General features: G+C 54.4%; 9 protein-coding genes across 9 annotated transcripts; 4 read left to right on the forward strand and 5 right to left on the reverse strand.

The window, feature by feature from the left end:
- Positions 1 to 1,302: 1,302 nt before the first annotated feature.
- Positions 1,303 to 2,150, reverse strand: BU26DRAFT_350347 (uncharacterized protein). Its single transcript, XM_033822450.1, has one exon. It carries the CDS (start codon positions 1,905 to 1,907, stop codon positions 1,428 to 1,430), a length of 480 nt encoding a protein of 159 aa, XP_033682600.1. The 5' UTR covers positions 1,908 to 2,150; the 3' UTR covers positions 1,303 to 1,427.
- Positions 2,151 to 2,378: 228 nt separating this feature from the next.
- On the forward strand, positions 2,379 to 3,467 carry BU26DRAFT_400991 (uncharacterized protein; the record flags this gene model as incomplete). Its single annotated transcript, XM_033822802.1, has 1 exon — positions 2,379 to 3,467. A coding segment is annotated over one exon (1,089 nt), but the record flags the coding sequence as incomplete, so codon positions are not given.
- Positions 3,468 to 4,669: 1,202 nt separating this feature from the next.
- Positions 4,670 to 6,457, forward strand: BU26DRAFT_520702 (uncharacterized protein). The gene has a single exon (XM_033829349.1). The coding sequence runs from the start codon at positions 4,893 to 4,895 to the stop codon at positions 5,979 to 5,981; it is 1,089 nt and encodes a 362-aa protein (XP_033682602.1). The 5' UTR covers positions 4,670 to 4,892; the 3' UTR covers positions 5,982 to 6,457.
- Positions 6,359 to 7,645, reverse strand: BU26DRAFT_350377 (HlyIII-domain-containing protein). Its single transcript, XM_033822451.1, has one exon. The coding sequence runs from the start codon at positions 7,430 to 7,432 to the stop codon at positions 6,491 to 6,493; it is 942 nt and encodes a 313-aa protein (XP_033682603.1). The 5' UTR covers positions 7,433 to 7,645; the 3' UTR covers positions 6,359 to 6,490.
- Positions 7,646 to 8,144: 499 nt separating this feature from the next.
- Positions 8,145 to 9,413, forward strand: BU26DRAFT_520704 (uncharacterized protein). Its single transcript, XM_033829350.1, has one exon. The coding sequence runs from the start codon at positions 8,196 to 8,198 to the stop codon at positions 9,033 to 9,035; it is 840 nt and encodes a 279-aa protein (XP_033682604.1). The 5' UTR covers positions 8,145 to 8,195; the 3' UTR covers positions 9,036 to 9,413.
- A 4,134-nt stretch (positions 9,414 to 13,547) lies between these two features.
- Positions 13,548 to 17,344, reverse strand: BU26DRAFT_350389 (uncharacterized protein). The gene has a single exon (XM_033822452.1). The coding sequence runs from the start codon at positions 17,216 to 17,218 to the stop codon at positions 13,790 to 13,792; it is 3,429 nt and encodes a 1,142-aa protein (XP_033682605.1). The 5' UTR covers positions 17,219 to 17,344; the 3' UTR covers positions 13,548 to 13,789.
- On the reverse strand, positions 17,345 to 18,354 carry BU26DRAFT_350414 (uncharacterized protein). The gene has a single exon (XM_033822454.1). The coding sequence runs from the start codon at positions 18,017 to 18,019 to the stop codon at positions 17,471 to 17,473; it is 549 nt and encodes a 182-aa protein (XP_033682606.1). The 5' UTR covers positions 18,020 to 18,354; the 3' UTR covers positions 17,345 to 17,470.
- A 1,518-nt stretch (positions 18,355 to 19,872) lies between these two features.
- Positions 19,873 to 25,057, forward strand: BU26DRAFT_606487 (uncharacterized protein). Its single transcript, XM_033835671.1, has 4 exons — positions 19,873 to 23,675; positions 23,722 to 23,971; positions 24,056 to 24,453; positions 24,505 to 25,057. Exons 1-4 carry the CDS (start codon positions 20,327 to 20,329, stop codon positions 24,579 to 24,581), a joined length of 4,074 nt encoding a protein of 1,357 aa, XP_033682607.1. The 5' UTR covers positions 19,873 to 20,326; the 3' UTR covers positions 24,582 to 25,057.
- On the reverse strand, positions 25,043 to 25,464 carry BU26DRAFT_350397 (uncharacterized protein). Its single transcript, XM_033822453.1, has one exon. It carries the CDS (start codon positions 25,357 to 25,359, stop codon positions 25,102 to 25,104), a length of 258 nt encoding a protein of 85 aa, XP_033682608.1. The 5' UTR covers positions 25,360 to 25,464; the 3' UTR covers positions 25,043 to 25,101.
- Between the last annotated feature and the right edge of the window lie 2,360 nt (positions 25,465 to 27,824).

Below are 27,824 nucleotides of genomic sequence, written 5' to 3' on the forward strand. Positions count from 1 at the left end.
AATCTCGGTACGTCATGTTTGCGCATTATCAGAAGAGCGTTCAGAACAGAATGCGCCTGGTGGGCGGCACTTACCGTATCCACAGGGCGGGGTTCCACCTTCCAAACGACTCCCTCGCCAGATCAAAGGCGAACAGGCTCTCTTGCCCAGCGGATACAAACGAAGCAATGAGTATGCACTTCGGTCTCGTTCTCATCCGTGATTAGACCCAATACTACCCACCCACGAGTCCATCGCTGAAGCAAGCCTCACCGACGCCATCTCTTTCATCATGCTGGTAACCGCCGGAGCGTCGAACCCAAAGCCGAGCCCATTGACGGAATGCGAGTAGATCGGACGTAGTCGGAGGGCGAGACATTGGATGCGGAACTTAGGCTCATCTGGGCGACGAGATACTCCGAGTCAATCTCCAAGAGATACCATTATGCGTTGGGAAAGGCCCAGACGGGCTACACTTGGCGAGTGGAAGTTCCATGGCAGTGACGGCGTTGTCGGGGCGAGGATCCAGAAGCATTGCGATGCCCTCATGCTACCGGTGAGACATTGTGAGGTGCCTCGAGAATCATGCAGGCCATATCCCGCGTGGGAGCCGAAAGCCTGGGTCGGAACGGAAGTATGCAGAGAACTGACACTCCTCAGGTCCGGGGCCGTCCGAATGATCTCCACCGCCATGGCGCATCGCTCCGCCTCCACGGGAGAGTCGAACCCAGGCATGGGTCGCATTGAACTCGGGTTGTTCATCACTTTCATCCGTGGTGGGTCAGAGTGATCAAAGCGCGACACCATCGGCCGAGGAGGGTGGGAGGGTGAATGAGAAGGGAAGAAAAAATGGATGGTAGGAGGGCGAGTCCCCGCGAGGGCCCTCAGTTGGTCTTATACGATTATGCATAAACAGCTCTGGGCGGTATGTGACATACGCAGAGCAACAGTGGCTCAGTGAGCGATGATTTGGATATCAGTGTTCAAGATGGGTTTCGCAAGCTTCGCTGTACCTTCTCGAAGCTTGTACACTGAAAGGAAACCTGAGGTGGCATCTTCCTAGGGCTTCGTAAGACTATTGAGATTGGTATCAGCATGCTGATTGAGTGAACAAGATACTTCATGCCTTGGAATCCAAAAGCATGAAGAGGACAGTGGGTCGCTGAGGGCAACCTCATGCGTGCGCGAGATTCCGGCATCCACCTCCGATGGGATAACGGGGTCGAAATGATCGAGACGCATGACGGATTGAAAGAAGGAATCGATCGAGAGCGTCATGAGCGAGAAAGTCGCATCATTTTGGTGCCTGAGGCTTGCATGAATGGGCGCTGATCGCATGAAGTGCAAAGGAGTGAGCGGATGGTGCTGCGCAACGCCTTCCGGTTGCTCCTCCTGAGGAAGAGTGCCGAGAAGATGCGCAATCATCCCACAGATCCTGACTGTGAAGATCAATAACCTGTCTGTTTAAGCTGAGGTGCACGAAGACGGTGCAGTCGATGACCATGACGAATCGGGTAAATTAAGCAAGGATCAATTGTTTGAGATGCGACGTGTTTCAAAGTTGTTGCAGTCGGATACGCTGCACGGATGGTCGTAGAGACGGGGAACTTGAGCTCAGATAGTTCCCAATGACGGTGACATTGGTAGACTGTGACTACATGGCGTGGACGATTGAGTGAAAAAGGCAACGGCGACGACGGTGAAAGAAAGGAAGATGCTGGGTCGGCAATGGTTATCTCGACCAGTCCTGGCGGCAGCATAAGGATGGGTCCACAGTAGGAGTCGAATGGCAGACCGATTATCAAGGCGAAAAGGTGAAAGAAGCTCCAGAGGTGGGAAAGGTTGAGGAGGAGATCGTGGTTAAACCCCAATTTCTGGGCGGGAGTAACACCAAACAGAAGCAGTACAACTAACAGCAGCGTCGCCATGGTCTCCAAAAATATGCAACATCGGCTGGTTGAAGGGTATTCGATGGAATTGATGTTGATAAGAAAGCAAGTCGATGCCGCTCGAAAATTCCTTCTTGCTACCACTCTTCCTTAGCTGTTTTGTCATCCTCTCTCTCCCAACAGCCACGAGTTTCTTGGCGCATACTCTCACCGGATCTATCTAGGTCGTTGCACTTGTGTGTTGGCCTTCCTGGAAGTGAAGCGGTCTACCCCGCACCGGTGAATCTAGCTCCCGCCAGAGCTACACAGGACAACATCTCAGCCAATAAACGCTATGTGCAGCCGAAATTGGAAGGCAGCGTAATCTCTCAGCCTCAGCCCTCTCCGCTAAAGCTAAGAATTCAGAAAACCTTCTTCCCTTCCTGATGGCCTGAGCCGCTATATTTCCTCTCTGTATCAAGTTCAATAAGCGCGGCAGCTAGCTCTCCCGCTTCTGACGACCTTCGCGCAATGTCCATCAGCCGTATATCCAACTCTTTGGTGTCCGGCACGAACGAGAATACCTTAGCTCTCGTCAACTTCAATATCGACTTTTCGCTCCTTAAACTCGAACCACCTCGAGAGTTTGCGGGCCTCGGCCTGTCACTCACGCAACAACGACGGGAAGTCGCCGAAGAGGGCTCTGTGCATCGGACGGCTCGGCGTCTCGGGGCTCTTTTTGAGAATTCCGCACCTAAGAGCCCCAACCTGATCCGGGCCTATGGATCCAGAGTTTCGGAAATATCGCAAGGGAGCACCAATGAAGACATTCCACAACGACACGGAGTTTTCGCCCAGTGTGCAGGAGTCGATGGAACGTCAGTATGGGCCGCGGCGACCTCTGGAATGTCGGCCATTGCTGTTCACCTACTGGCTTGTATGCTTGCTCGAGCCTGGTCAGGTCCTCAAGCGACATCAATATGGGTCGAGATCGTGGAGGAGAGGAGAAGAATGCTAAGGAAGCAGATAAGCGATGGCCTCTACGATAGTTCCGTACAACTTGGGCTGGCCGTATCGGAGGACCTCTCCAGAAACGATCTTGCTCAGTGGGATGCTTCGACTAGAGCTTGGCTCCAGGTGGCCGACGATAATCAAATTCGCCGCCAGAAGCAACTGATGCTCATCATCAACAACGTCAACATCCCGGTGAACCAGGGTAATTCCTCAGTTTCGACATATGCCCGCGTCACTGAGGCCTGGAAGACAGCTTTAGAGGCTCTTGAGAAGCTCTTCAGTGGACAGTCTGAAAGCATCTCAAAAGGATCCATTTTGCTCGGGCTTGCATCCTGGCATTTGTATCCTAATCTTCTCGTACTTGGGGAGAAAATTACCACAATCGACTTTAACGATCCAGCCGTTGAAGGCAGCGGTCAGTTGACCATTGGTCTTCGAAATCCTGATCCCGACAAGGACGAAGGGGTGTACTGGTCACTTTCATTGGCCCACCTCAAGTTCTACGGCGAACCTGTCAAAGTTACCAGTTTCACCACACGGGATGCGTCTAGGTTGAGCATTGGCGAGTTTCATCTACTTGTTCTTGGTAGTATGATCTCGGACTGGGGCGCCCTTTTTACTTCCGATTTTGCTCATGCCGCAGAGTTTTTTGCAGCACTGGACGAGTGCGTCACCAATGGATATAAGCGTCGAAAGACTTCACGACAGACTCATGAAAGATCCTGCTTGGAATGGGAGTTTGGGTGGATCAGGCTCCTCGGCAACGCCTCCCGAGATTTTCTAGCCCTCAATGATACAGAAAGAGGCCTCGCTTCAAGCATCATCGCTCTTGGTCACAGACGTGGGCGCGCGCTCTTAGCCAACAGCGCCGACAAAATACCCCCGATGATGGGACTGTGTTACCCATGGATACGCCATCTGATTAATCGTTCCGTGAGACACGGAACCGACGAGAAGGTGGAAATGATGAGATTCATTGCAAGGAAGCTGGAACTTCGCCACGATCGGTGTATTATCAGCGTAAAGGAATACCCGGGTTACGTGACCGCGGTACGACATGTTGTAAAGAGGGGCTCGGATGGGCAACCACCCCGTATGTACCACATCAATTGGGTCGAGACGACATGGAATTCCCTTGAGCCAATAGCATGTAATTGCCATGAGTTTGGCCACTCCTGCCATGCTGGCAGGTGTACTTGCATACGCCGGGGCTTCATTTGCTCCAACGACTGCCACAGAGAAGACATCACGAGTCAGGCATGTCCAGGATGTCAAAGGGGGAAGGGACCCTCCTTTAGCGAGGCGGAGGCTCTCGAAGCGTACGGATGCGATAACGTGGTCCGGGGACAATCCTTTCGCTACGTCAATGCGCCTCTATTTGAATTTCTGCCTCCAGAAAAGGCTTCTAAGCTGCGTGACTGGGGATTCAAACCTGAGGCCAAACGCTCGAAGCTGATCCAGTCAAAGACCGGTGGTCAATATCAGGCCGCTTCCACGTGCGCTATCAGACTCAACTCAGCTTCACAGTCCGGGCTAAATCGCGAACTTTGCGAATGCTTCTACGCGACCCATAGCATGACTAGACCAACATTCGTGCTGGTAGCGGGCTCTCGGGAAGACGTGGGGCTTTATATCAGAACTGATATAGGCGCGCGATCCGAGCAACAGATATTCCGCCAAGCGCTTCAACTTGCACATAAAGAGGCCCCGAGCTCCCTCTTGGAGGTCACTCAAATGTTGAAAGCAGGACAGATCGATTCCCTATCGCTGGTAGACTATCTCGAGTATCTCTACCAGGGTCGGCCTATTTCTCTTCCCTCCTTTCGTAAGGAAATTGGCGTCCAACTTTTCAATACCAGGCCCCATCTCCGATCGTTACATGCGCTCTCATTGGCAACGAAGACATACGTCGAACTTCCAGGGTCGACAATCAGTCTTCAATTGATATCTTCACCGCTCCATAATGCCTGCTGGTTGCCTAGTTTTGAAGCTAGATCCCTTACCCGCCAGCAGAAGCTTGCTTGCATAGCAATGTTCGAGTCCGGATCCTACAATATACGTCCAGAAGAACTGAAGGATGTTATAGCCATCTCATCTCGGAACAGCATATTTGTCTCCAGACTGCTCCTAGACGATCCGGCTTCACTAGAACACATCAACGATATCAGTCGCGTGGTTGGTAATGTGGGGAAAACCGGTATGATCCTGATGGTCGCTCCGCAGGCGCCGCGCTTGCGCAAGGCAGGCCTAGACGACTTTCGATTAGTAACGCATGCGCCCTTCGATTGGAAATTGGAAGACAGTTTCAAGGCTACCTCTCTCCATCTGAGGTTCACTGAATTTGAAATGGCCTTCAATATCGGGGAGCGAGGTGCTATTGATAAGGATTTGAGTCTGGTTGAGACGCTCGTACAGGTCTATGAACGCGATAGATGGGTCGCCGACATCGATGTGCTCCCTTTGTTCAACCCGTCCAATGACCTTATTCGACGCAATCAAGTCTCATGCGCAGGCTGTTCCAACCACCACAACCTACCTCATCGACTCCTATCTGTGGACAACTGGGAGGAGCTACTAGATGTTCCTGAAGGCCTCGGAAAATCCAATATCGGCGTTGTCAGAGCTTACGACAATTGGCTAGCTCGTCTTGCGGCAGCTTGTGTGTCCGTGCAGAAAGGCTATCGCACGGTTATAAACCCGACAAAGGCGGTGTGCTGGCACTGCGCTTGTAGGAAGAAATGGGGGTGGAGACAAGACACGATACTCAGATCGAGCAAAGCCGTTTGTTGCGAAGAGGAATATGACCCATGCATCAACAAGGACGATGACGATGGCTCGGATCACGATTCCGACGAGTCTGAAGATTCTGACAGTGCCGGTTCTCTGGGGTCTCCGGAATTAGAGGAGGGTGCAGAGCCTCTGACGGTGGAAGGGCTAGCAGAGATGGCAGCCACAAATTCCTTGTCAGGAGCACCTCCAATGAAGCTGACGGCTCAAGATGAATTGCGGAGTATCGACGACGCTGACGGCTATGAATCGGATGAGACCGTGCTCTCTCTTGAACCGGACGATGAGGATGAGGAGAAACGTCGTCACTTGCCACAGGTCTTCATCATGTAATAATGATGACTCCCTCATTCTTCCCCAGGATGGATGGCATTCCTACTCATCGATCCATCTATTTCTTGGCCATCTCCTATATCCATGGCCAGCCTCTCAAATTCTTGGGTTCTCGGAGGTCCCCACACGATCAACAGGTCCCATAGCTTCATTTCCCAAGTCTGTTGTAACTTCTGGCTAGATGGCGACACTCCAACCCACATAGATTCTAACGCTCCAGGCTCTCCGATTTCCTGCCCCTTCATCGAGCTAGCAGCGCTTGCCCCGCCTTTTATCTGGTTATCGCACTTTCTATGCTCCGCGTTCTTTCACGTTGCGAACCGAACATTCATTTGTAGGACATAGCAAATCCGCAGGCCGGTTTGAGCTTCGATGACAGATTAAGATTTCCCTTGAGCAGGATTGTGTAAAAGTCACAACATCATTTATTTGAGATATGTACAAATTGCGATGTATATAGATTATGAATAATTGACATAATACGAAATGGATGGAGATTACGTGCTGGGCTAACACCGAGGATGTGCTTGTCGATATCTAAACCCCGTCACCAGCGCAACAACATGGAGCCCCATCGCAACCACGGCACATATATGATGAATCTGATGCGAATGGCCCCAGACATCAAACGCCCCCGGACTCAGTCTCTCGGGCAACCTCCCCACGAACAGGGTAACCCCAAACAAAAGAACTAATCCTTCGGTAAGATACCACTGGGCGCCGAGTTGCTTGCACGCCTGCGCCCAGCCTAGTTTCCCAATACCATGGAATATAGGCAGCATCGCAGTAAGTGCAAGCCCGACGAACACTCCGCCACGGAGAGTGCGCATCGTACTCCCTCCACCGCCGGTGTCGAAGAGCACGATAGCTGCGGCGAGGGCCGCACATGCGTTGAGGGACCAATATATGCGTTGGGTCGTGGGACTGCAAAAGAAGGCGTAATACGTCGCCGACATCCCGCCTCCGAGAGCGAGTAGGGCGATGCCGAAGATGTCCAAGCGGCCCCAGAAATGGTGGACGTGATATGAGTGGCTCCTCAAAGTATGGAATGTGGTACTCAGACCGAAGCAGAGGGCTGCGGAAGTGATGGATATTCCGAATGCGAATTTGTCGCCAGCGGTCAAACTGAGTGCTTTTGAATAGACGGCATAATTGTACAGGGTGATTCCGGTCGCTATAAACGCTGCGCTACCCACGAGATGCGTCCAGATATTCATCGTTTCCATATGTAGGCAACGCCAGAGCCGAAAGGAGCGCTTGTATGAATACGTCGGCATTGGATGCCCTCCGATGATGTAGCCGTTGTCGCGAAGCCACTCTGGTATTTCATCTTTCGTCGCTATCTGCGGCCAATATAGATGGTCGTCGCGATTTCGGATAACTGGGGAGGTACCGGCTTCCGATGTGGTTGGGGTGGCTGAGGTTGCTGATGTGCTGGCATTACTGGCCATGTTGGCGGCTTAGCAGATCCGCGACTCGGGAGCTGGATCCGTGTTGCGGGAGGCGTAGCGCTGTGGTGGAAGAGTTGACTGGGTGGTACCTATGGCACGGTGCTCAGTCCGCCAACGCGGGGTCCGGCGCACAGTGCACCGATTTGGAGGATGGGACGAGCATCTGGTTTGGTCGAGCTGGATTTCCTGCACGTCTACGTTCAATATCATTTCTCGAGAATGTAGTTGTGCGAAGGTATGGTAGTTGTGGAAGAGAGCGCCGTAACATGCTCTTCCCTTGACGAGATCCCTCCGGCGCCCAGTCCTGATACCTCTAGTTAGCGTCCAATAATATCTCCCAAAGGTTCTTGTGATAATCCGTAGCCCTCGTCGTCGCTGCCCTCGTTCTCTAGACGCGCTCTACGTGATGCTGCTTTAACTTTACCTCAACCGACACCGGGAGATGCAGGACGTCTTTGAGGTAGCTCTAGGAAGCAAAATCGGCCGAGTATCCATGAGACTGAACGGAAGGCTACACGGCAAGTGTATTCGTGAGGAGAGGGGAAGACAAAGGATTGAGGCTCACGAGGATGTCGATGTTCCGCCAAGTCTAAGATGACACTTAGCGTAGCAGGTCCTACGCAAGCTATGCCTCATTCAGCACACCCCTCGGCTGTTGGTTGCCAAGCGGCGTCATCGCTGAGCGGTCAGTTCCCAACCTCCCATTTCCTTCCCCCGACACACGTCTCTCCCTCATCAAACCTCCCACAATAAACCTCCCACAATGAAGTCAGCACGCCTGCAGCAGCGTGCGCTTGGATATGCTGCAGCCGCATCCGTCTTCAACGTCCCGGAACTTCTCGAGAACATTCTCTCCAACCTAGACCTGCGAACTCTCCTCACCTCCGCTCAACGCGTCAGTCGACGTTGGCGTGCTACTGTCACTGGTTCACCATTGCTCCAGCGCCTTCTGTATCTTGAACCCGAGCAACAGCGAAACGGACACCGAGTGCCTAACCCGTTGCTGGTGGAAGCCTCCCCTGCTTGTTTCTACCACAACCCGATCGGCTGCGATCAAGTCTTTTTCGACTCGGATATGTGCAGAACGTCCTCATCGAAGGCCTTTATGTTTCCTGGGGCGACTTGGCGCCGCATGCTGTTGACCCAAATACCGATCGAGAGACTGGGCTGCTGGACGTCCGAATACGAACGTGGTAGCCTTGGTGACGACACTACCTGGATGTTCAAGATCCTAGAGTTTCCAAGCGGCCTACGCATGGGCAAACTATACGATCTATGCCAACGCTGGGTGAGCACAACGTCTAGCGCGAATTTCGCGCTCTTCTGGGAGCCTACGACAGTGCGGGAGTACGATTTCTTCAAGCAGACCGTTGAACCCAGGCGGATTGAGGCGCTCCGTGAGTGTGGAGCTGCTGTGGAGCTGCTGTGGAGAGGTGAGCGGCGGAATGGTCCGAGCAAGCATTCGAAAAAGGACGTCGCTACTTTTCGCCGGCGGTTCACCTATAGGGATGAGAATGCTACGTATTCGCTGGAACCGGCGCGAGACAGCGGGTATAAACCCCCGACGCAGTGGGCAGCTGAAAAGAATTTCTACGACTTTTAGTAGTGTGCTGCAGCTCATAATGGGTTTGTGCACGTGCGGGTTGTAGGAACTTGGTTTTCGGAAATGCTGGTAGGGGCGTGGAGAAAAGAAGCTCAACATTGTGCCACCATATCCACTTGGGCCCCGGCGGATTCCCTGCTGGTGAAGATAACTATCACCACCTCTACTCTATGCCCCTCGACGCGGGAATGACCGCAAGCCGCCCTTATTCTTTTGGAAGCTCCTCTTCCTCTCCTGGTTGCATTGCCCCCTGCGCTGCGGCAAGATGGTGGGCAGAGAAGGTGTCGCGGTCTTTGAGGCTCTTCCTGGATGGCTTTCGGGAAGGTGATTATGATTATAACACGCACTATAAATATAGTTTTTCAGGCTGTGTGGAGCTTCTTCAGATCACCAAACTCCTTCATATTTCCGCCAGTGACGAAGACGCAAATGATGACCGATGTCACTATCATTACATTCATGCTCATCAACGTCTCTGTTTCTCGATCCTTTTACCATCCGCTAAGCGGGTAGTCCTATGGGCACCCCACCAGTAGCGGATGTCGATGAAGCTTTTAATCGCCAGCCTCTAAGAGGGTTTCCATAGATGGACGAAGCTTGGTTTTTTAGTTGCTCCGGCTCGCAGCCACGGCACTCCTCCATGCAAGTGCGGTCGCGATGCTTTTAGTGAACACTGCGAGTTGTGGTTGTGCGAGGGAAACAAGAAAGCGCGGAAGGAGAGAGTATTTATATACTTTTCCTCTAGCTTCAAGGCTCATCGGACGGAGAACACGAGCATAACTTCCGAAAACGAGGACGACGTTCCCGTTGAATTGAGAGTAGCAGCAGTGATGGTATCGATCGCCGTTGGCGAAACCATGCTGTGGGCCAGACGATGTTTCTGGCCTCCAGACTCCGAAATCTTCTCTACATACAACGCGTGGCCCATCCCTTTTAGTCGCTGTGGCTCGGCCCCACAGAGGACGCTCACCATGGGGCATGTCAGCACCCGTTTTAGTAGAAACCCCGAGACATCTGTGTGTGTGAAGAAGAAACGGAAATAGGAAGGAAGGGGGCCTTTCATGTACTCTCGTCTGATCGGCAAGCCCTTCAGATGACGTCGGTACTCAGTCCATGATCCGTGGCGCTCCCCAGGGATTGAGGGATGGATCGTAATGTTGAGCATCACCAGCGTGAATCGGGCTTCTTAACTACACCTACCACTCACTGAATCTCGAACCTTTTTTCTCTGTCACCCCTCCACCATGATGCATGACTGCCGCAATTCTTAGTTATCTCGCTCTCCTACGGTCTCCCCATCGTGGCGAAGCCGCTCGTCTTTTGGACACACCGCGGTGCCGCGGAGGGCGGCCCCATATCGACTTGCCTCTTAGGATTTTGGTGAATACTAGAATAGAAGTGTGCGACGAGAGAAAGAAGAATACAAAGGGAGGGTTTATATACCTTCCCTGCGCTTCGAAGGCGTCGGACCATTTAGAAAGGATGGTTGGATGAAGAACGGCCTTTGGCTGAAGAAACGTGGTATGGGAAGTTGATGCCGACCACCGTCACTATCTCAGTGCACCACAAACATAGCAGAAATATACCACTTGGCGAAGAACATTCTCACTCCTTCAGCGACTGGCCTTCCGGACTGGTCTCCCCATGTGTGGAAGATAAGTGCTTTTTGTCCTAGGTATCGAATGCTCTCCCATGTATTGACCGCCAATTGATTTTAATTATCACTGCCGCCACGGCCGCAAATCCACTCTCCATTCGCAACTTCCTCGTGGGATTTAGCAATGCCACCGCAAGGCTAAGTGCGCGAGACAAGTAAAATAGGGAAGAGAAGGAGTGCTTGTATACCTTTGTCTTGGATTCGAAGTGCTTCAGACGGCGCGGTGCCTGGTTGGCATCTTTGCGCAACGGGAAAAGCAGGAGGAGGTGCTGATTCTCACCATCTCCCTCAGCGCACTATACGCACACATGCACCGACCTAAGGTCTCCTCATCCCCCTTCCACTTTATTCTAGGAGCTAAAGGCACTCTCTCCACATGTTTGTTCGCGAGGTGGTTTCAGTCCTATCTCAATCCCCACCTAGATGATGATCCTCATGTGTGTAGATGATATCTCCTTTAGTCTACGCATTGAGGACACAGAAGTGTGAAGAAGAGAAGCAGCACAGAGCTCAAGCGAAAGGGATTTATATACCCTTTCGCGCCGCTACCTCACACCGCCGCGGGTTCTCCTTCCTGAAGTATGCAATTCGGCCGCCTGCAATAAAACATGCTGTGGGCCATCACTACCCATCCAACACCTCACACTGGATCAGGACTCCTTCTCCTACCGCCTTAGCTCCTTCCATCCTCCGCGCCACCCAGGCATTTCAGTCCCAGGCGGGCTCACTCTCTCTCCATGAGAAGACTCTTGAGGTCCCTTTAGTTCCATCCTCGCCCCCACGGCAAAGTCGCTCCATCCATTAGCTCTTCTGGGAGTTTTAGTAATGCCGACGGAGAAGCGGAAGTGTAAAGAACAGCAAAAGAGCGCAGGGAGGGGAGGATTATATGCCCTATTCCACCACCCACAAAGTGATTCGAGGGTGGCTGCGAACTATACTTCACGACGTGCGAGGATAAACTGTCTCTTCTGCGATGGTGGTACTGCGCATCGCTATTTATCCACAACCGCACGCACGCCGGTGCAGCCTTGCCTTACCTCAGACTCTCTTCTCTTCGCTTCCCTTCCGCTTCTCACACCAGACACGCTCTCCCCATGCCAAGCCTCGTACTGTTCTTCTAGTCTCGCCCGAAAAAAAGAACGACACCCATGTGTCCATCGCCCGCTGCTTTTAGTAAACCCGCCAGAGCCGGAGAAGATCAGTGAAGAAGAGAAACAGCGGCGGGACTCGGGTTTTATATACCTCGTCGCCGTGCGACGAGAGCTCGGATGTACGTCGCTGCAAGGCCGATGCCTTGTGCGTGTCGTGTCTCGCTAGGTGTACGCATAGTGCACCACTGCCACAGCTTATGCACACCTGTTCCAAGTTGCCAATCTGCTTCATGAGGGGCCCTCGGTAGGTGTTTTAGGACTACCCGTGTGGATAGTCCGCTTTGCTTATACTGGTGGGTGGATTGGCTCTGGAAGGTTTTAGCGGCACTGCCTGCTACACGGAGCAGAGCAGAGCAAGTCTCCATTAGAACCCCCCTGGCTATTTTAGTAGAGCTGCCAAAGACGCGGTTGCGTGAAAGCGTGAAGCAAGAAGCACAAGAGGAGCGAGAGGAGAGGGGTGTTTATATACGCCATTCCGCACAGCGGCACACAATACCACCAAACCCCCAGCCCGCATCCGCATCAACGATGCTTCTCACCACCACCACCACCGTTACTCCCCACCACTCCCACGCACACTCCAACCATCATCCCCATCCAAACAGACATCCCCAAAGCCATTCCCTCCACACCCTCTCCATGAGCAGCCGGAACGGTAATTTTAGTCCCAGCTCCTCAACTCGCCAATCTCCACCTTCATTTCGCGGGGGAGACAGAACTTTAGTCCTAACCCTAAATCCTCCCCCATCAAAACTCAGTCTTCGGGTTTTAGTCCCACGCTGCTCACGCCCGCGGTGGAGGTCTCCATACCGTAGATGCCCACCGGCTTTTAGTAGAGCTGGAGCGCCGCTGGAGACGTGGTTGTGAGGACGGAGTGAGGGGAGAGGAGAAGGGATGGAGGGGTATATATACCCCTCCGTAAGCTTACAGGGCTCCAGACGACGTCGGAAAAGTCTGTCCTTTTACTTATTAACCATACGCTTCAACCAGCTAGCTAGCTTTTAAAGGCGATATTGCTTACCACTACTACCACCACCACCACCACCACCAGCATCCGCGTTTCCCCCAATACCCCCACCCATCCATCCACGCCTACATCTCCAACCAATCTTAGTCTCCCAACCTTCCTCCCCATGGGTGGGTCTGGACAAGAGTTTTAGTCCACGCGCCCAATCCTCCTTCCCCCATGGCTTTAGTCGTTCTCACGCACGAGCAGCCCAAATCTCCATACCCGGCCACTTGCTTGTTTTTAGTGACCCTAGTGGAGAAGACGAATGAGGTTGTGTGGGGAAAGAAAGCAAAAAGGAGAATGGGGGAGGGCGGGTTTATATACTCTGCGCAGATGTCAGATTCCAGGAGAAAGTGCTCACCGCCACCAATAACAGAATTAACTCCATCCTTCACTAGCACCCTGTGTCACGCCCGCCCCATCTCATGCCCATCCACAAAAAAAAGAAATTAAAAAAAAATGTAGTCGAACAAACTCGTCAAAACGTCATCATATTTAAATTCATTCATAAGGCACACCAGTTGCCCTCGTCAACCTCCCCATCCATCCACTCCTCCCTACCTCGCCTCACTCCCCAGAATAATATACACAACCAAAAGTTAAATCACCCCCAAGAAATCCGACAACATCGCGGAAACTAAGCGAAGAGAAAGTCGTGGTATACGTGAAAAAAGGGGTACCAGCCGTAAAATCGTAGTGCCACACGTTCGACCCGTTCGTTCGTCAAGAACAGCTATAAATCTCCGCAAGAGGACGATGAGAGGCAAAAAAAAAGAGGAAGAAGGGAAACCGCAGTTAGCCCGATCCTGTCCAGAACCAAAGCTGGAAACACCTGAGAAATGCGAAAAACCGTTGAAATCTCGAACCTTCGGCGAAAATTTTCTCCTGCTCATTGCTGCTGAAACTCGAAGGGAAGTCGTCTCCGTTCGGACCGTGTTTACGTCGCACTTCCACCTACACCCGGCGAGGCAGGCTCCACATAGTACCTACTCCCGATGCTCTTCCTAATCTCCTCTCTCCTCTTCTCCGCCTTCTTCTCTCGGAATCGCTCCTTGACCCCGCTGAGCCCGATGTATTGAACCTGCACGCCCTTGAAGCCCGGAATCCTCTTCCCATCCCTCCATCTCCCTCTTTTCCTGACGCCACGCTCGTAAGAGCCAGAGCTGCGCATGCTGGTTCCGCTACCTCGTTGCTCGATGCGTGGAGAGCGAGTGCGAATCGGTAAGGTGGGCGGCTGGATGAGGACCTTCGGTGCGCTGGCGTTGGTACGGGTGGTAGATTTGGAGGTGCGGCGGGAGTGCACGGGTAGTTCGACGTGGTGGCGACGGCGGTTCGTACCGGAGCGTTCGACACCGAGGGAGTTCCCGATCAAGAAGCCGCCAGAGCCTTTGAATCCATTCGTAAGTCTTCTTCCTAATACACCCAGTTTGCGCGGGCTGTGCGGTTCGGGCTCCGGCTCTGCCACATCGCTTGTATCGCCGCCCTGGGGCAGGATAGCATCATCCTCTTCATCCGACTCACTGTCCTCGAATCCATCCCAGAAACCACGAGGCCGCCAAAACGGATGCAGGCTGCCATCCTCGTCATTCACTGTGGGTATGCGAGGGCTTTTGGGTTCGGCGTGCGAATTACTGGCATGTCGACCGCGTATGCTGGTTGCGCGTGCGAGGAACGGCGTTATCAAGTTGTCAGAGTAGCGGCGCGCCCGTTGCTTCAGTGACAACCGACGTTGGGGGTGCGAATCCGAGCGCTTCGGCGGACCGGGCGGGAGCTGGCGCTCTAGTTCTTCCATTGGTGTCGGCGGGATGAGCTGAACGACTGGCGGTTCGGGCGGTTTCCGCGGGTTCTTGAGAGGTGAGTCGACTACATTGGGATTGGGAAGTGCAATTTGCATTGGAGGCGTAGACGGCTCGAACGTCAGCGTCGGCTTTGGCAATTGATCATGTGGGTCCTCGCGCGCGTCGACGAATGGTGGTGTTGGCAGCGCATCTGATTCTTGGAAATGAGATGATGTAAAGTGAGGCTCATTCGCAACCTGTCGCTGCTCCGGAGCTTGTGGAGGCCTTGCAACTTGCTGTACTACAAGCAGGGAGTGGTTGTTGTGCGGATAGATGCTGACTGCCGTTGCCTCGCTGACCTCGATTGGCGTGTCTGATAATTGTGAGAATTGTGAGAACGGCGTCGTCTGCGCGAAAAGATGTCGCGCCATGGCATGTTCCTCTGCTCTTGAGGTCGACCTGTCGAAGCTTAAGCGCCCGTGCTCATCCGTGTGGAAAGAGTGCCATTCATGGCTGGTACGCGGAATCTCTTCTGTGGGCGCGCGGTCCAAGCTAAAGCGAGGAAGAGTCTGGGGTGAGGTCGAACTACGATCCTGACTGTGGGAGCTTCGTCTCCTCTCCTCCGACCGCCCGCGTGTCGAAACAGAACCTCGACGAATCGTTGGTACCGACTCTGCCGAAGAAGCACGCGGTCTTGACGACTCTGTTGGTTGACGAGGCTCAGCACCAGCTTGTTGCGGCGCTTCCGCGGCTTCACGTTCGGCAAGCAGATTTCGCACCCGTTCGAGAAGGGGAGAAGGAGGTCGGTGCTCCGGATCTGTCCCGATGACCTGATCCTTGCCATCCTCCTGCGGTGCCAACTCATTCGTTGTTTGGATGGGAAGTTCCATAGGAAGCTCGGGGAGGGACTTGTTCAGATTGATTGGACTCATTGGCTCGGTAAATCTCCGTATTGGTGAGAGCACTTTCGGTGATTTCGGCGAGCTCTGCGACGCTTCCTGAGGCGCGTCCGCGGGAGTAGGAGATGAAGTCCGCTCGACGTAGCGTAGCTTCGTTGGGGCGTTTCTCGGTCTTCTTGGGCTCGGACTATCTGGCGGAGAAGCTTCAAGGAACGTCTGCGGAGTAGGAGAAGCTTCCCGTCTTCTTGTAGGTTCGGGCGCGGAAGAGATGCGTTTGTGGTAGCTCCTCTCCGGCGCAGTAGGTCGCGCCACTGAATTGGATCTGCTCATGATCTCCGCGGCGGGTTGTAGCACTCGCCTCACGGATTCTTGATGAGCAAGCGTGAACGCTGCACTGTCTTGGCTTCGCTTTCGGACTGATAGCGGAGAAGCGGTCCTATCCCCTAGAGTGTCGGAATCCGTGCTAGCCCTCTTCTTCCTTTCGCTGATGCTCGCTCTCTTGTGGACCAACTTGTGAAGCGGAACATCGTCCGAGTGCATCGAGTTGCGGTTGGAATAGGTTACTGAACCAAATTCCGTTGGCGAATCAGTATCCCTCCTAAAAGCCAAATTCTTTCCGGAATGGCGAAGCGTCCGTCGCTTCTGCGGAGGCGTCACGATAACCATGGCTTCCACAACCGTTGAAGACATGGACGACCCGGAGAGACGTCTATCGTTGGCATCATTCGGCTTGCCGTCGGGGATGTCCTTGGGCTCGGTCGGCCAACCAATTGATTTCGCGAAATCCTCCATGGACGGCGTCTGCGGGCTGTTTTTGCTCGCGTCTATGCGCTCGCGCAGGCTGTTACTTCGGCGCCGTGTTGACCGGGTTGCTTGGGATGAGGTATCTATGGAATCCAGATTCTTCTGTGGGGAAGGTTTCGGGCTTCGTTTCCTGCGAACTGTGACATTCCGCATCAAATTTGTATCCCATTCCCTATTCGGTATATCCTCCACATCCAGGGCATCCTTGTCTCCCGCCTGCTCACTCGTGGTCGCATGATTCTCTGGATATGTAGTCTCTATCCTGTTCGTCGGCGTCGGGTCATTATCATCCCTCTCAAATGCGAGACCCAGTCCTCGGTCCTCCTCCACGGTGCTCAGCCGATGTCCCAATGGTGTAGCCGATCGACTATCTCCCTCCGTGGAAAGGTCTTCTCTTGCAGTCGTGAATGATTCCGCTCTCGACGACGGGTATGCGAACAGGGGTGGGCGCTCGGGCGTGCTCATGGATTCGGTAGTCCGCGGCGGACTCGGATCGGGTGTGGGAGGACTGCGCTGGTTGACAGGGGTCCGTACGGTCGACTTCTTCGACGCCAACGATGCGACTAGGCCGTCGGCATGTGGCGGTGGGTTGTACTCTGTTGGATGTATGCCGTCTTGCGAGTTCGAAGGGGGAGTGGGCGGCAGACCTGTATCTGCTCCGGTCGGAGCACCCGATGATGCGAGCGGCGAGCGATGGTGGGTGCTGATTTGCGGCTCGGTTTCATCGTCGGGATACGATATGGCGTCCTTGAGCGGCTCTGCAGCGGGATGAAAGCTGCCAGAGTCGTCTCGTCGGCGCGGGAGTGCTTTGTGAGATCGCAGGTTGGGGGACGCTTGGAATGACGACTCGAGCAAAGCGTATGCGTCGCGCCGTGGTCCGGGCATGCTTGTGAGCGTGCGAGCAAACTCTCGAGTCGTGCCTCAGCGTGATCCTCCTCTATCGTCGCCGGTCCTCTGATCGCAATAGGCTGGGCTCTCTCTCTGGTGATGTCTTTAGCGCGCCATCCCCTACGAGCGCGGAACCGCAGGAGGCTGATTCATGCGATGGCGGAATTGATGGTTCGGTCTGGCCGCGTCTTCGAGGTTGTATGTAGCTTTCCGGCGATGCTGCGCAACAGACGGTGACGCAGGCAGCCTTCAGCGGGCCGAAGCAGGCTTCACGGTCGATGTCGCGATAGATAGTGAGCGGAAGAATAGATGGTCGTCGTCGCGCTGAGGGTGCAGGCGTTCGGTGTGATTGATGGTGGCTCCCCGCAGTCTTGTGACCGGGCGGTATCTCTCACGGAGCTGGAGGTGGTTGGGTGCGCCGCTTTCCAAAGTAGAGCAGGTCGCTTGCGCAATCGACGGGATTGGCTGGCGGGCAGCTGGCCGTCCGATGCGTCGCTGGTGTCGCCGCGACAATAGTTCAGCACTTGCTGGGCCGTATATGCTCGAATACCGCGCACGATCGGGAGTGGTCTGCACGGTGATAGAGCGGATGTGAGGAGACGCGGGAGGGCGGGCTGGGGCTGGGATCAGGTTCGCGGCCAGTTTCGTCATTATTCGTCGACGCCGCAGCCAATCACGATGCCGCGCCATCTTCGATGCTTTTCCTGCTCCAGTCCTTCCTCGTCCGCACCTGCAGCGTCCCTCTTCTCGCAGAGAACCCCTCTTTTCGCTGCACGCACGACTGTGACGAGCACGCATTCGTTTGTGATCATGTGCTTTACTGTACTCCTCTATTCGCGCCTCGGCCCGAATTTGGAGGACTTTGGCCGCCTGTAGGAGCACATCTCGGGCATTGGACCACAGCGGCGGCGCTTTGCCTCATCCTCGGATCGCCGCCGATCGCTGAGGCCGAATGAGACTGTTCGATTGGAGTTCAGCCGCAGTGGCGGAGCTCTGATGTGCTTTGGAGATGTACAGTAGTACAAGAGACAACTCAGAGTGTAGTGCAAGGCTGACTCGAGCTACGTTGAGGCGTGAGGAGAGACAGGTCACCACATAAGCTTGGACTGGACGGTATGCTCGAGCCGATTCAACGGGCTGACATCTCACTCCACGGTTACACGGAGACTACTGCGGACTGCGGACCGAATGTCTTGAACGATGTCCGGGGAGCGATGGAATTGCTTTTGAGGTGACATTCACCTCTGGTATCCTATTCGAAAATGCATAGCTCCTGTTGCGCGAAGTGGGCTTGTGAAGTGTTTTGATATGCAGCTCTATTGACCGCGGCCCGCTTCCATTGTACGGAGGGGACCGTGAACCTAGATGCGTTCACGCCTGCCCTCACAAACAGATGTTAAGTCTCCCTTAGTTCCGATGAATCAACCATGTCGGCTCGCCGTCAGGCGTGACGCTCACTCCACGTGGCATGCCAGGGAAGAGGCGGATTACCCGTCCTCTGGAATTCTCCCTTCGTCGAGGCCTTTTATCCTGGCTCTCGAGGGCTTCCGTGGACCTTTCCAGGCGCTTTGCCTTTTGCGATTCTGCTATTTCGGGGACACCTCTGTCGGAAGCGGAATCAGAGCTCTCATACCTTCTCAGGTGCTTCTTTGAAGATTCAGTAGTGGCCATCAAGCTGAGAGATTCCCTTCACGACTGTGCAGATTCGTCCCTCACTTCAGCGGGTGAGGATATGGTCAGCTCACCTCGACCCTTAGCCGACAGAGAAGCCGACCAATCATATTGGTGATCGCCCGCCCTCCGCGATGGGGACGATTCCCGAAACCTTCTAGCCGCACATCGCTCTCCTCCAATTTATGCTCTTCGATCCGCAGTTCTCCAGGCGACAAAGCCGTTCTTCGAATGCCTCAGGCGCATTCTCTTCCCACGAGGCAAACGAGAGAACGCCTCGCGGGGCAGGGGGACCCGAGTCGGCATATATTGTTGCCCTCCGCGTCGAGTTGCATTCGTTTAGGCTCGAGGCTGGCTGGACCGTGCTATCGCCAGTCTGATACGGCGGAGCGTTGCTTGGCAATGAGCGGTTCGCGGATCGCTTAGCAGAGCGCTGGGGGCGGCGTCCCCGTCTGGAAGGGCCCTCTTATCTCAGATTCTTCTTTTGTCTGTTCTTCAAGCGGCAGTAGTTCTTCGTTGGTGAACTTCTGGGACAGCGAGACTGAGAGCTGTAGAGAGAGCCCTGGAGGGGACCAGCAGGCACGTCATAGCCTCAGGCGGCGACGACGGGCGTGGGGCGCGCATGGATCTGGAGCCGCGGCTGGCAAGACTACTCTCACTACTGCGCGGGAAGACCCTTCTCCATATTTTTAGACCCCTTAGTCATCGGGGAGGATGAAACAAATGGCTACGTTGCACGGCGGCATTCGTTGCTCGAGAGCGGCCAGTGTTTTGATCGAGTGTTGACGGTGGACGGCGAAGAGTAGCTGCTTGGGACGAAGGTATGACGAAGCTGGGGAGGGGGGCATGGGGGGTTGTTGGCCGGTGGTGGCAGCAGGGAAGAAAGGCGGGCGCGCGACACAAACGCCATTTGACGGCGCAGTAAACGTAGACAAAAGATGCACGGGAGCTGGCTCCAGCCCAAGACACTACTCGTTTGAACGCTTCCCCAGCTGCATTCTGGTCTAGAATCTCAGCCTCGCCTTGATTGCGATACGCGGTTCCCTGCCAGACTGCCACAAGCGCACTAGCTGGTCGCAATTTGGGCTCCGCTCCGCCTGCATTCAGTACTCAGGGTTGCACTACTGAGAGCCTCCGTCCGCGATAACGGCTGGTCCAGTGGTCCTGTCTCCTCGCCCGTCTCCTCTCCTGTCTCCTCCAGCGCCCGGCATTATTACTGCGCGCCGGCCGCCCATGATTGTTGGCCATTGGATCTGCGCATTGCGGTTTCATGTGCGCGCTGTCCGCTTCACCTCCGCCTCCGCCTCCGCCTCCGCCGCCGATACTCGTACCGTGTAGACCACCACGCTCGCGTGCCACATTGCCGCGAGCATCCACGCCGAATCCGCCCCCAACCCGTTCTATTCACCGTCCGCGCCCGTTGCTCCTGCCTCCATGAACCGCTGGCGGGCCAAGGTATTCAAAAAGGACGACGATGCGCCGCCGAAAGACACGAAGCCGGCGAAGCAGGGCTCGTTCAAGCTCGACGACGACGTGAACGACTTCCTCAAGCCCTCGACCGACAAAGCCCAGGCGCGCCAGCACGATGCCGCCGCAGCCTTCCTCGCGAACGCGAACAAGCCCCGCATCGACGTCGCCAAGGCCCAGCGGTGGCCCGGCGCGAGCGACATATTGAACAGCGCAGCGGGCAAGAGCCCGGGCATTGGCGGCCTGAAGACGGGCAATGGCAGAAAGAAGGGCCTCACCGTGAGCTTCGTGCGCACGCAGCCCATCGTGATCGGCGAGGGCGGCGACGAGTGCGAGGAGCCGTCCATTGAGGTCTACAGGCGGAAGAAGTCGAACAGCATGTCGGACCTGGACAAGCTGGGCTCACAATCGTACCAGGACGACATGAACCTGGGCACCCGCAGCCCCAAGTTCAACGGCATGACTACCAGCACGAATCAGCAAGCCGCGCAGAGGGGCATCGTCACAAGGACTTTGACCTCGGGCGGGGAGATTTCGTCGCCGCTGCGACAAAAATTGGAAGTGGGAAGCATCAACACCCATGCAAGCCCACCACTGCCGCCCCCGCAGCGACTGGGTCCGATGGGCCTGGGCGAGCGACCTCGGGTCCTCCAGCGAGCGCCCACCGGCTTCGACGTGCAGGACGATACTCCCGCAAGACCGAGCATGGACTCTACATACTCGTACGAGTCGGATAACCTATCGCCTGTCACCTCAATGAAGGCGCCAAGTCTGGCACCGATGCAGGAAGAGGAGGAAGATTTCCAGCCGAAATCGCTCAAGCGATCGCAGACCGGATGGAGCGAGCATACAGGCGACTCGGACGAAGAGCCGGCGCCTGTAAGGCCAGCGGTCCCGCAGTTGCCAGAAGTAGAATTGGCCGAAGATGATTCGCCTCTGCATATGAAGGCAATGCTTGCGGAGCGCTTCCTGCAGAGCGAACCAACGGATCCAGAGTCGTTTTCCGCGAGAGTCATGCACAGGATGAGGTCCGAAGAAGGGAAAGCGCTGCACGAGGCTGCTCGAAGGGCAGCGGACGAGTCGAGGCCAGATTCAGCATCCAGCTCTAGCTCTTTCCAGCCCGGCTCAATGCAGTCGAGTGCTTTCCAAGTAGGAACCCCCCCGTCAGCTCCCAGCAGTCTAATTGGCAAGACCCCGCCACGAATACCCTCCCGCGAGCCACCTCCACCATCCACCTCCCCGCAACATGGCCTAGGTGCGGAAGATCCTCATCGCTCGAGAGCTCGTGGACCATCACCTGGAAGACCTCCAATGCCCCCGGGAACCTATCCTTTGGACACTGATCCGCGGCCACCCTCGTCATCCTCTTCTCAGTATACCATGCCCTCCGCAGCCTCCCGGACTCGGCGATCGCCTACCGGGACAGTAGAGCCACAGTCAGCAGCTACCACCGGCTCCGTTCAGCAGACACCTGCCACAGCAGAGAAGGCGCCATTTTCAGCTTCAACGGATAGCCAGAGCTCCATACTGCCAACACCGCCTCAGTTCGAGCGACGCGAATTCATCTCCCCTCCGCAGACTGTGCCCCCACCACCTCCTCCACATGTTAAAGGCGTGAGCGCGCCCGCCGCTCCTCATAGCAACAAAGTGCCGACAAGGCCCCGACAAGAATCCGCCGGCCCTGCTTCTCTTGCTCGCTCGGATACGAAGGTCCAAGCGGATATGGCGTATACAGACTTTGGCGAGCGAGTCGAACATATGCGGGGGGTGTTTCAACTCATGGCGCAGTTGCCTGGCCAGATATTCGACCGCACACCGATGGAATGGCTACGAGTCGCTATTTGGTGGTTTCTGAAAGGGCGCACCGGGATGGAAGCTTTGATCAGGAGCCGATCGCAGGACGCAGCGCCTCAAATGGAACGGCTCACCCAGCCTCACGTCGATCTTGCGAAGACCTGGTGGATCCTCTCTGAAGTTGTCCAGAAACATCCTGGTCTAAGAAGATATGGTGATCAACGGATGGAAACACAGGCGAGAGCAGCAAGAGATGCAGGAGACCTTGCTAGTGCGGAAGTGTATGAGGTTCACGATGCTGTTCTCTCATCGTTAAAGATGTTGCTCGGTTCGATGAAGAGACATCAGAGTATGCCTCCCACCCAAGCGCTCATTCAGGGCCAAGACCAGAAGATATGGGAAGAGTATCCGAAATTCCGCCCGGAAGCAAAGAGTGTCCTTTCGGGCCCTGCATCGAAATCCGTGCAGCAGATCAATGCAGCAAACTTCATTCCCGTTGGCGATACTAAGACCGACTTCTGTTATTTCAGAATGTTCGTTCAGGTTTCTGTATCGACGGATGATCCGGATACGGACCGCGTGCCACTACCCGCCGTGATCTCGATACTTCGCTCCCGGGAGGACTTCAAAGTCAGGCTCGCGATCTGCACCCAGCACGACCTTGTCAATCTCATGGTGGGCTCAACTCCAGATATAGGCCCGACGTGGAGGGATGTGCACTGGAAGACCAAGTCCAGAGGTTTTAGCATTGAATTGCGTCACGGATTCACCCTCAATGCGGACCTCACCGAGCCCGACTTCCGCACCCTTTGGAACATCGTAGATCACACGAACAGAGTCGAGAGCCATCTTCGAGAACGAAGCGGCGAGCGATATGCTACTAGATTGACGCTCCGCGAAGCCGGGTATAAGGATTCGGCCAATAGCGGTGCTTTCCCTCCGACGCGCGTTCCGGGTTGCAAGCTATACGTCTTTGAAAAGTTTGAACTGAGCAGCGAGGGCACGGGCAAGAGGAAGCTGCATCGCGGCTACAGAATAGTCATGGTTACGCATCCGAAAAACCGGACCGTGAGCTACGTCAATCACGAGCTGGGGACGAAGAACGAGCCCATGAACTTCGAGTACGGTACTGAACCGGATCAAGCCCCGAGTATGACGCTCCGGTTCAAGGAAGAGACACCGGAGAAGAAGCAGAAGCTTTGCACTATGCATCTCGTCTTCAATGACAACAAGGATAGGAATCACCTTTTTGGAACCCTCACCTCGATGAACATTGCTTCAGATGAGGCGGTCTTCGCGCAGGTTCCCTTGAAGGCTTTCAGCATTGAAAGTGCGGATCAGGCAGAGGGGTTCAGCCAGAGTGGCCATGACGTTCTCAAGAGGCTGCAGTGGCAGGAAGCGAAGACGATGAACCAGGATCCAGAAGCAGCCGGTCTAGAGTCGGCGCCGACCGTTATGAGCGAGAGCCTGAGAATTCTGTGTAGACATACTGCTGGCGTTATTTCGGATCGGATGAACTTGGGTAGGCAAGCTTCTATAACTGCGCAAATACATACTAACCTAGGCAGGCCCGGGTGAACTCCTCGTTCGTCTGCCGATCGATGGCGCAGCAGAACTCACACTCCTCCGTAATCCACAGCACGACATGTCTATTGCTATTGATGGTTCGCGCATAGGCAAAGACATTCCAGACGCGCTAGCCGAACTACTTAGGACGCTCACAAATGCTTCGACTATCAGACGCCTGACGTTCAATTCGTTCAAGGATCTTCATGCTTTCCAACTCGCTGTTACCGGCTTTCGCGTCAGATTTGACGGGTAAGATCCCCTCTCAACTTCATCTCTCTGCCATTCTCCTATTTCTCCTTACTCGTTAGGGGCTTTGCTTACCGACCCTCACAGCATCGCCTCCACCTTCTCCATCTCCCGTCGCCGCATGGTGGTCCCGATCTACAAGCAATGGACCGCCAACACCATCCGCATCCAGATTGTAGAACAAGACAACATCGTCCAGCTCCTCGCTTTCTTCGAGGAGTTCTCTCACGCCGACGCCATGAACTTCCAGCTCCGCCCGATGGACGTGTTTGAGAAGACCGACAAGGGCGGGAAAGCGTGCGTCAGGCTGGTGGACTGCAAGTTTGCTCTGCCGGTTGACGAGCGGAGAGGCGAAGGCAAGATGCAGAAGGAGGAGGGCAGGCTCACAGGCTGGGCAGGCATGAAAAGAAAGTTTGTGTGCCTGGATCAGATCGAGTATCCGGGCGAGCATGATGATATTGTCATTGCGTTTGACAGCGCGGAGAGTAAGTGTTGTAGGCTGGGAGATGGGGAATATCTAGCTAACAGTGTCCTAGCGCGTGATCGCTTTGCCGAAGCGCTTCCGGCTGCGACGCAAGTCTCGCGCGGTCTCACCATTCGAAGAAAGATCTAAGCGATACCAATTTCTTGGAGCTGTCCGTAGTACATCGCCCGGTCGAAAAATAAGGAATACGGCACACCGATATACCCACTACTTTTCATTCTGGAGCAACAATTTCTGGACTCATAGTCTCCTCTTATCGAAACCGGGCTCGTCCCTCAATATCTTGTTTCCTTTGTTGACTCAAACTATTTTCATAGGCTGGATTCGAATATGTTAGCTAGCATGGCATTATATGGAGCTGGGGCTTCTCCGACAGGAGTGGAGCTAGGGGTTAGGGTTGATGGCGTTTCGGCGCATGCACAGTTGGGGACCATGGTAGGATGGGATTGCACCAGATTGTTTTCTCTTTTTTGTTGCTTCTGCATTGCATCGGTGGAGCCTGGGGGCTGGGTACGATATCACTCGGGATGAGGGAGCGGGGGAGTAGGTAGGAAGTGCAAACGAAAAGAGGATCGAAAGTGGAATGCCGGTGTTCCTCTCGTGTCTCTTTTTTTTTTTTTTTCTCTTGAGCCGTCATCGCCGCGCTTCGCTAATGCTCATCACCATCGTTTGCATCGTTCCTCACACCCTGGCTCCCAGCGGTCCCCGAACCACCACCACCTTTCTTCCCATCACCGAGCTCCCGCGCGCGACATAGCTCAACATGACGCGCTCGGGTGCCGGATTTTGTCGTCCGTCCGAAAACACACCCTTCTTCCCTCTCTCCCTTCACTTGTAGAGGAGTGTGCAGGATGCTAGCACATAGAAGTGCGACGCAGCACCTTCCTGACAATCTCTGCGCACTCATGTCGTCTTCCGCTCGCGCCGCGAGGGGGATCTATGTGTGTGCATGAGTCTCGCGCGAAACGCATATGGAAGACGCGCGGTGGTTTTTAGTGCGCGACGAGTTTCTGTGCGAGTTCGAGTTCCCCTGAAGAGAAGAGAAATGTATAAAGGAGGAGGAGTTGGTTGCGTTGGGTTGTCGTGAAGAAGGGAGTTAGGGAGGGAGGCGCAGAATTATGGTTGGTTGCAGCAGCTTGAGCTTGAGCGAGTAAGCAGTCTTGCCGTCGACCCGCGGGACACATGTGGAATGTGTGTTTTTGGTTTTGGTGGAGAGAACGCGGGGCGGACCGGGGTGGGACATAGATGTCAGGGACCGTACACTGGGAGGCGATTCTCCGAAAGCATGAGTTTTTTTCACGTATCGTTTTATTGCCGAGGACGGCGCGGATCATGCGTGCTGCTTTGACGGTCCGCTTTAAGACCGAAGGAAGGGTCTGCTCGCGGAACATGTGATCGTTCATACAATGCTTTGCTTAGTACGAAAGGAAGGAGGTGTGGTAGGCTAATCCAATAAGAACTGGGTAAGGCTATAGTATAGTTCCCTAAAGTCTCCGGCAAGCATTAGAGATGGGTGAACCCATTTTTAGTGCGCTGCACGAGAGATAGGATGCGGCAGGTGGTGTTTCGTTTAGTTTCCCAAGGGACAGTGAGCTCCAGCCGCGTTTTCCTGCGCGGGACCCACATATGTAGTGATGGCGGTTCTGTTTTGGAAGCTGGGAAAGCAGTGCGGCGCCGGATTGGACGGACATATGAGCGCGTGCGTCGAATTTGGTGTTGAGTTCGAGATTTGTCATTCTCCTTTCTGTGCTTCCCATGGAAGAATCTCGAGGCTGGTTTTGATATCTCAGCTGGGTGAGATAACGCGCAGACATAAGTGGGTCGAGGTCGTAGATTCATTCACTTCCAACAGACGTCCATGCCAGAAACATGAATGCTTTTTTTTTTTCACATCCGGGATGTCGACAGACAGCGATCGATGGAGTTTTTAGTGCACGTTTTAGTGCTCGAGGCAAGACAGGCACATACATACGGTGCCATTCTGACTCGAAATCCGCCGGCGTTCCCGCCATGCAGTACGGCCATGAATGGTCCTGGCGGTGCTGTAGTTCGGTGGTTCATCCCGGAAGACCAGACATCGAAAGTATGCACTCTGGTTGTCGGTGAAGCTTTCATTCCTGGACTCATTGACTGGTTCTTCTCCTCCTTTAAGTCCTTGAACAGCTCCACGAGTTTTGGGAACTTGTGCTGCCCTCCAGGCTCCCATGAGCTCTAGGTACGATCCTTTGAGCGTGGCGGCAAGAAAAAGGACATATTTGTTATGGGTTTTGCTTTGGCGGAGAACTTTGAAGTTCCACACCCTTTGCAGCTTGCCTGGTAGCCCGCATGAAGTATAAGCCGTATGGATGCTGTGCCGGGCACAGCCATGCGAGTGTAGGTAGCCCCATTTAGGAGCATGACGTTCTCGAGTAGATTTTCTAGTTCTGCCCCAGCAGCATCCAAGGCCTTCTGATCAGTTATGAACTTGCCGCCGTTCATTCTCCACTGGCTTCTAGCTCTTGGGATCTGCATGGTACTTTCCAGTCGGCGTCTTGTACTTTTCCGTCTTCACGTTCTCTTTCCTCGTCTTCCCGTGGTCGAGTTCTCCCCTTTTTTTCGTGGTAGAGGAACAGAACAGAGACCATGGAGAGCGAAGTCGAGCTTTTGGCTCTGGCGAGTGTCTCTGAGGGGTCGGAAAAGCTGGGTGGGATAGAACGCTTTAGACTACGAGGATAGAGGGGGCATAATAGGTTTGGTAGTGGCCTGTGAAAAAACTGGTGGCTCTCTCGCGAGACATAGATATACAAGTTTTCGTTCTGTGTTCGGATAGTGTCTCGACACCGAAATAACCTGCCTTTAGCGGGAAGCGAGAGCGCCAGACATCACATGCTGTATATTGAATCTTGAGCCTCGCGAGTCCCTCTCTTGGCATCCGCACACCAGAATGTCGTTTCTGGAAGAAAGGAACGCGTCGCGGTCCATAGAGATAATAGAGTCGAAATTTTAGCCCTGCGCCCGTGTCACGACCCGCATGATTGCGGTTGGTTGAGGTTTTGTCCACGGAAGAAGGCAACGCAGAGGAAACCCTCCCGGCATCAAGAGCTGCCGAACTTGATTGAAGTTGCAGAAGACCAAGAAGCATCAGAATCACCGCTACTCGCTTTGAAGTGGCTGAAGCCGTGCTGGACATGAGGCCGTAGTGATAGAAACTTAGATCCCACGGTCCCTCTGGGACTGCATAGGCCTGCTCGAAGAAGCCCTTTGGCCTGGGGAAAAGGCGTTGCGAGACATGTGCCAATCATTTCTCAAATTTGTTCCCGGAATCCCTTTCTTCACATACATACTGGCGTCAATGATTCAGCCTGGGTCTGAGAGAGCGTGATGGAAGACACA

This window comes from Trematosphaeria pertusa (genome assembly GCF_010094035.1).
Source record: "Trematosphaeria pertusa strain CBS 122368 unplaced genomic scaffold BU26scaffold_9, whole genome shotgun sequence".
NCBI lineage: Eukaryota > Fungi > Ascomycota > Dothideomycetes > Pleosporales > Trematosphaeriaceae > Trematosphaeria > Trematosphaeria pertusa.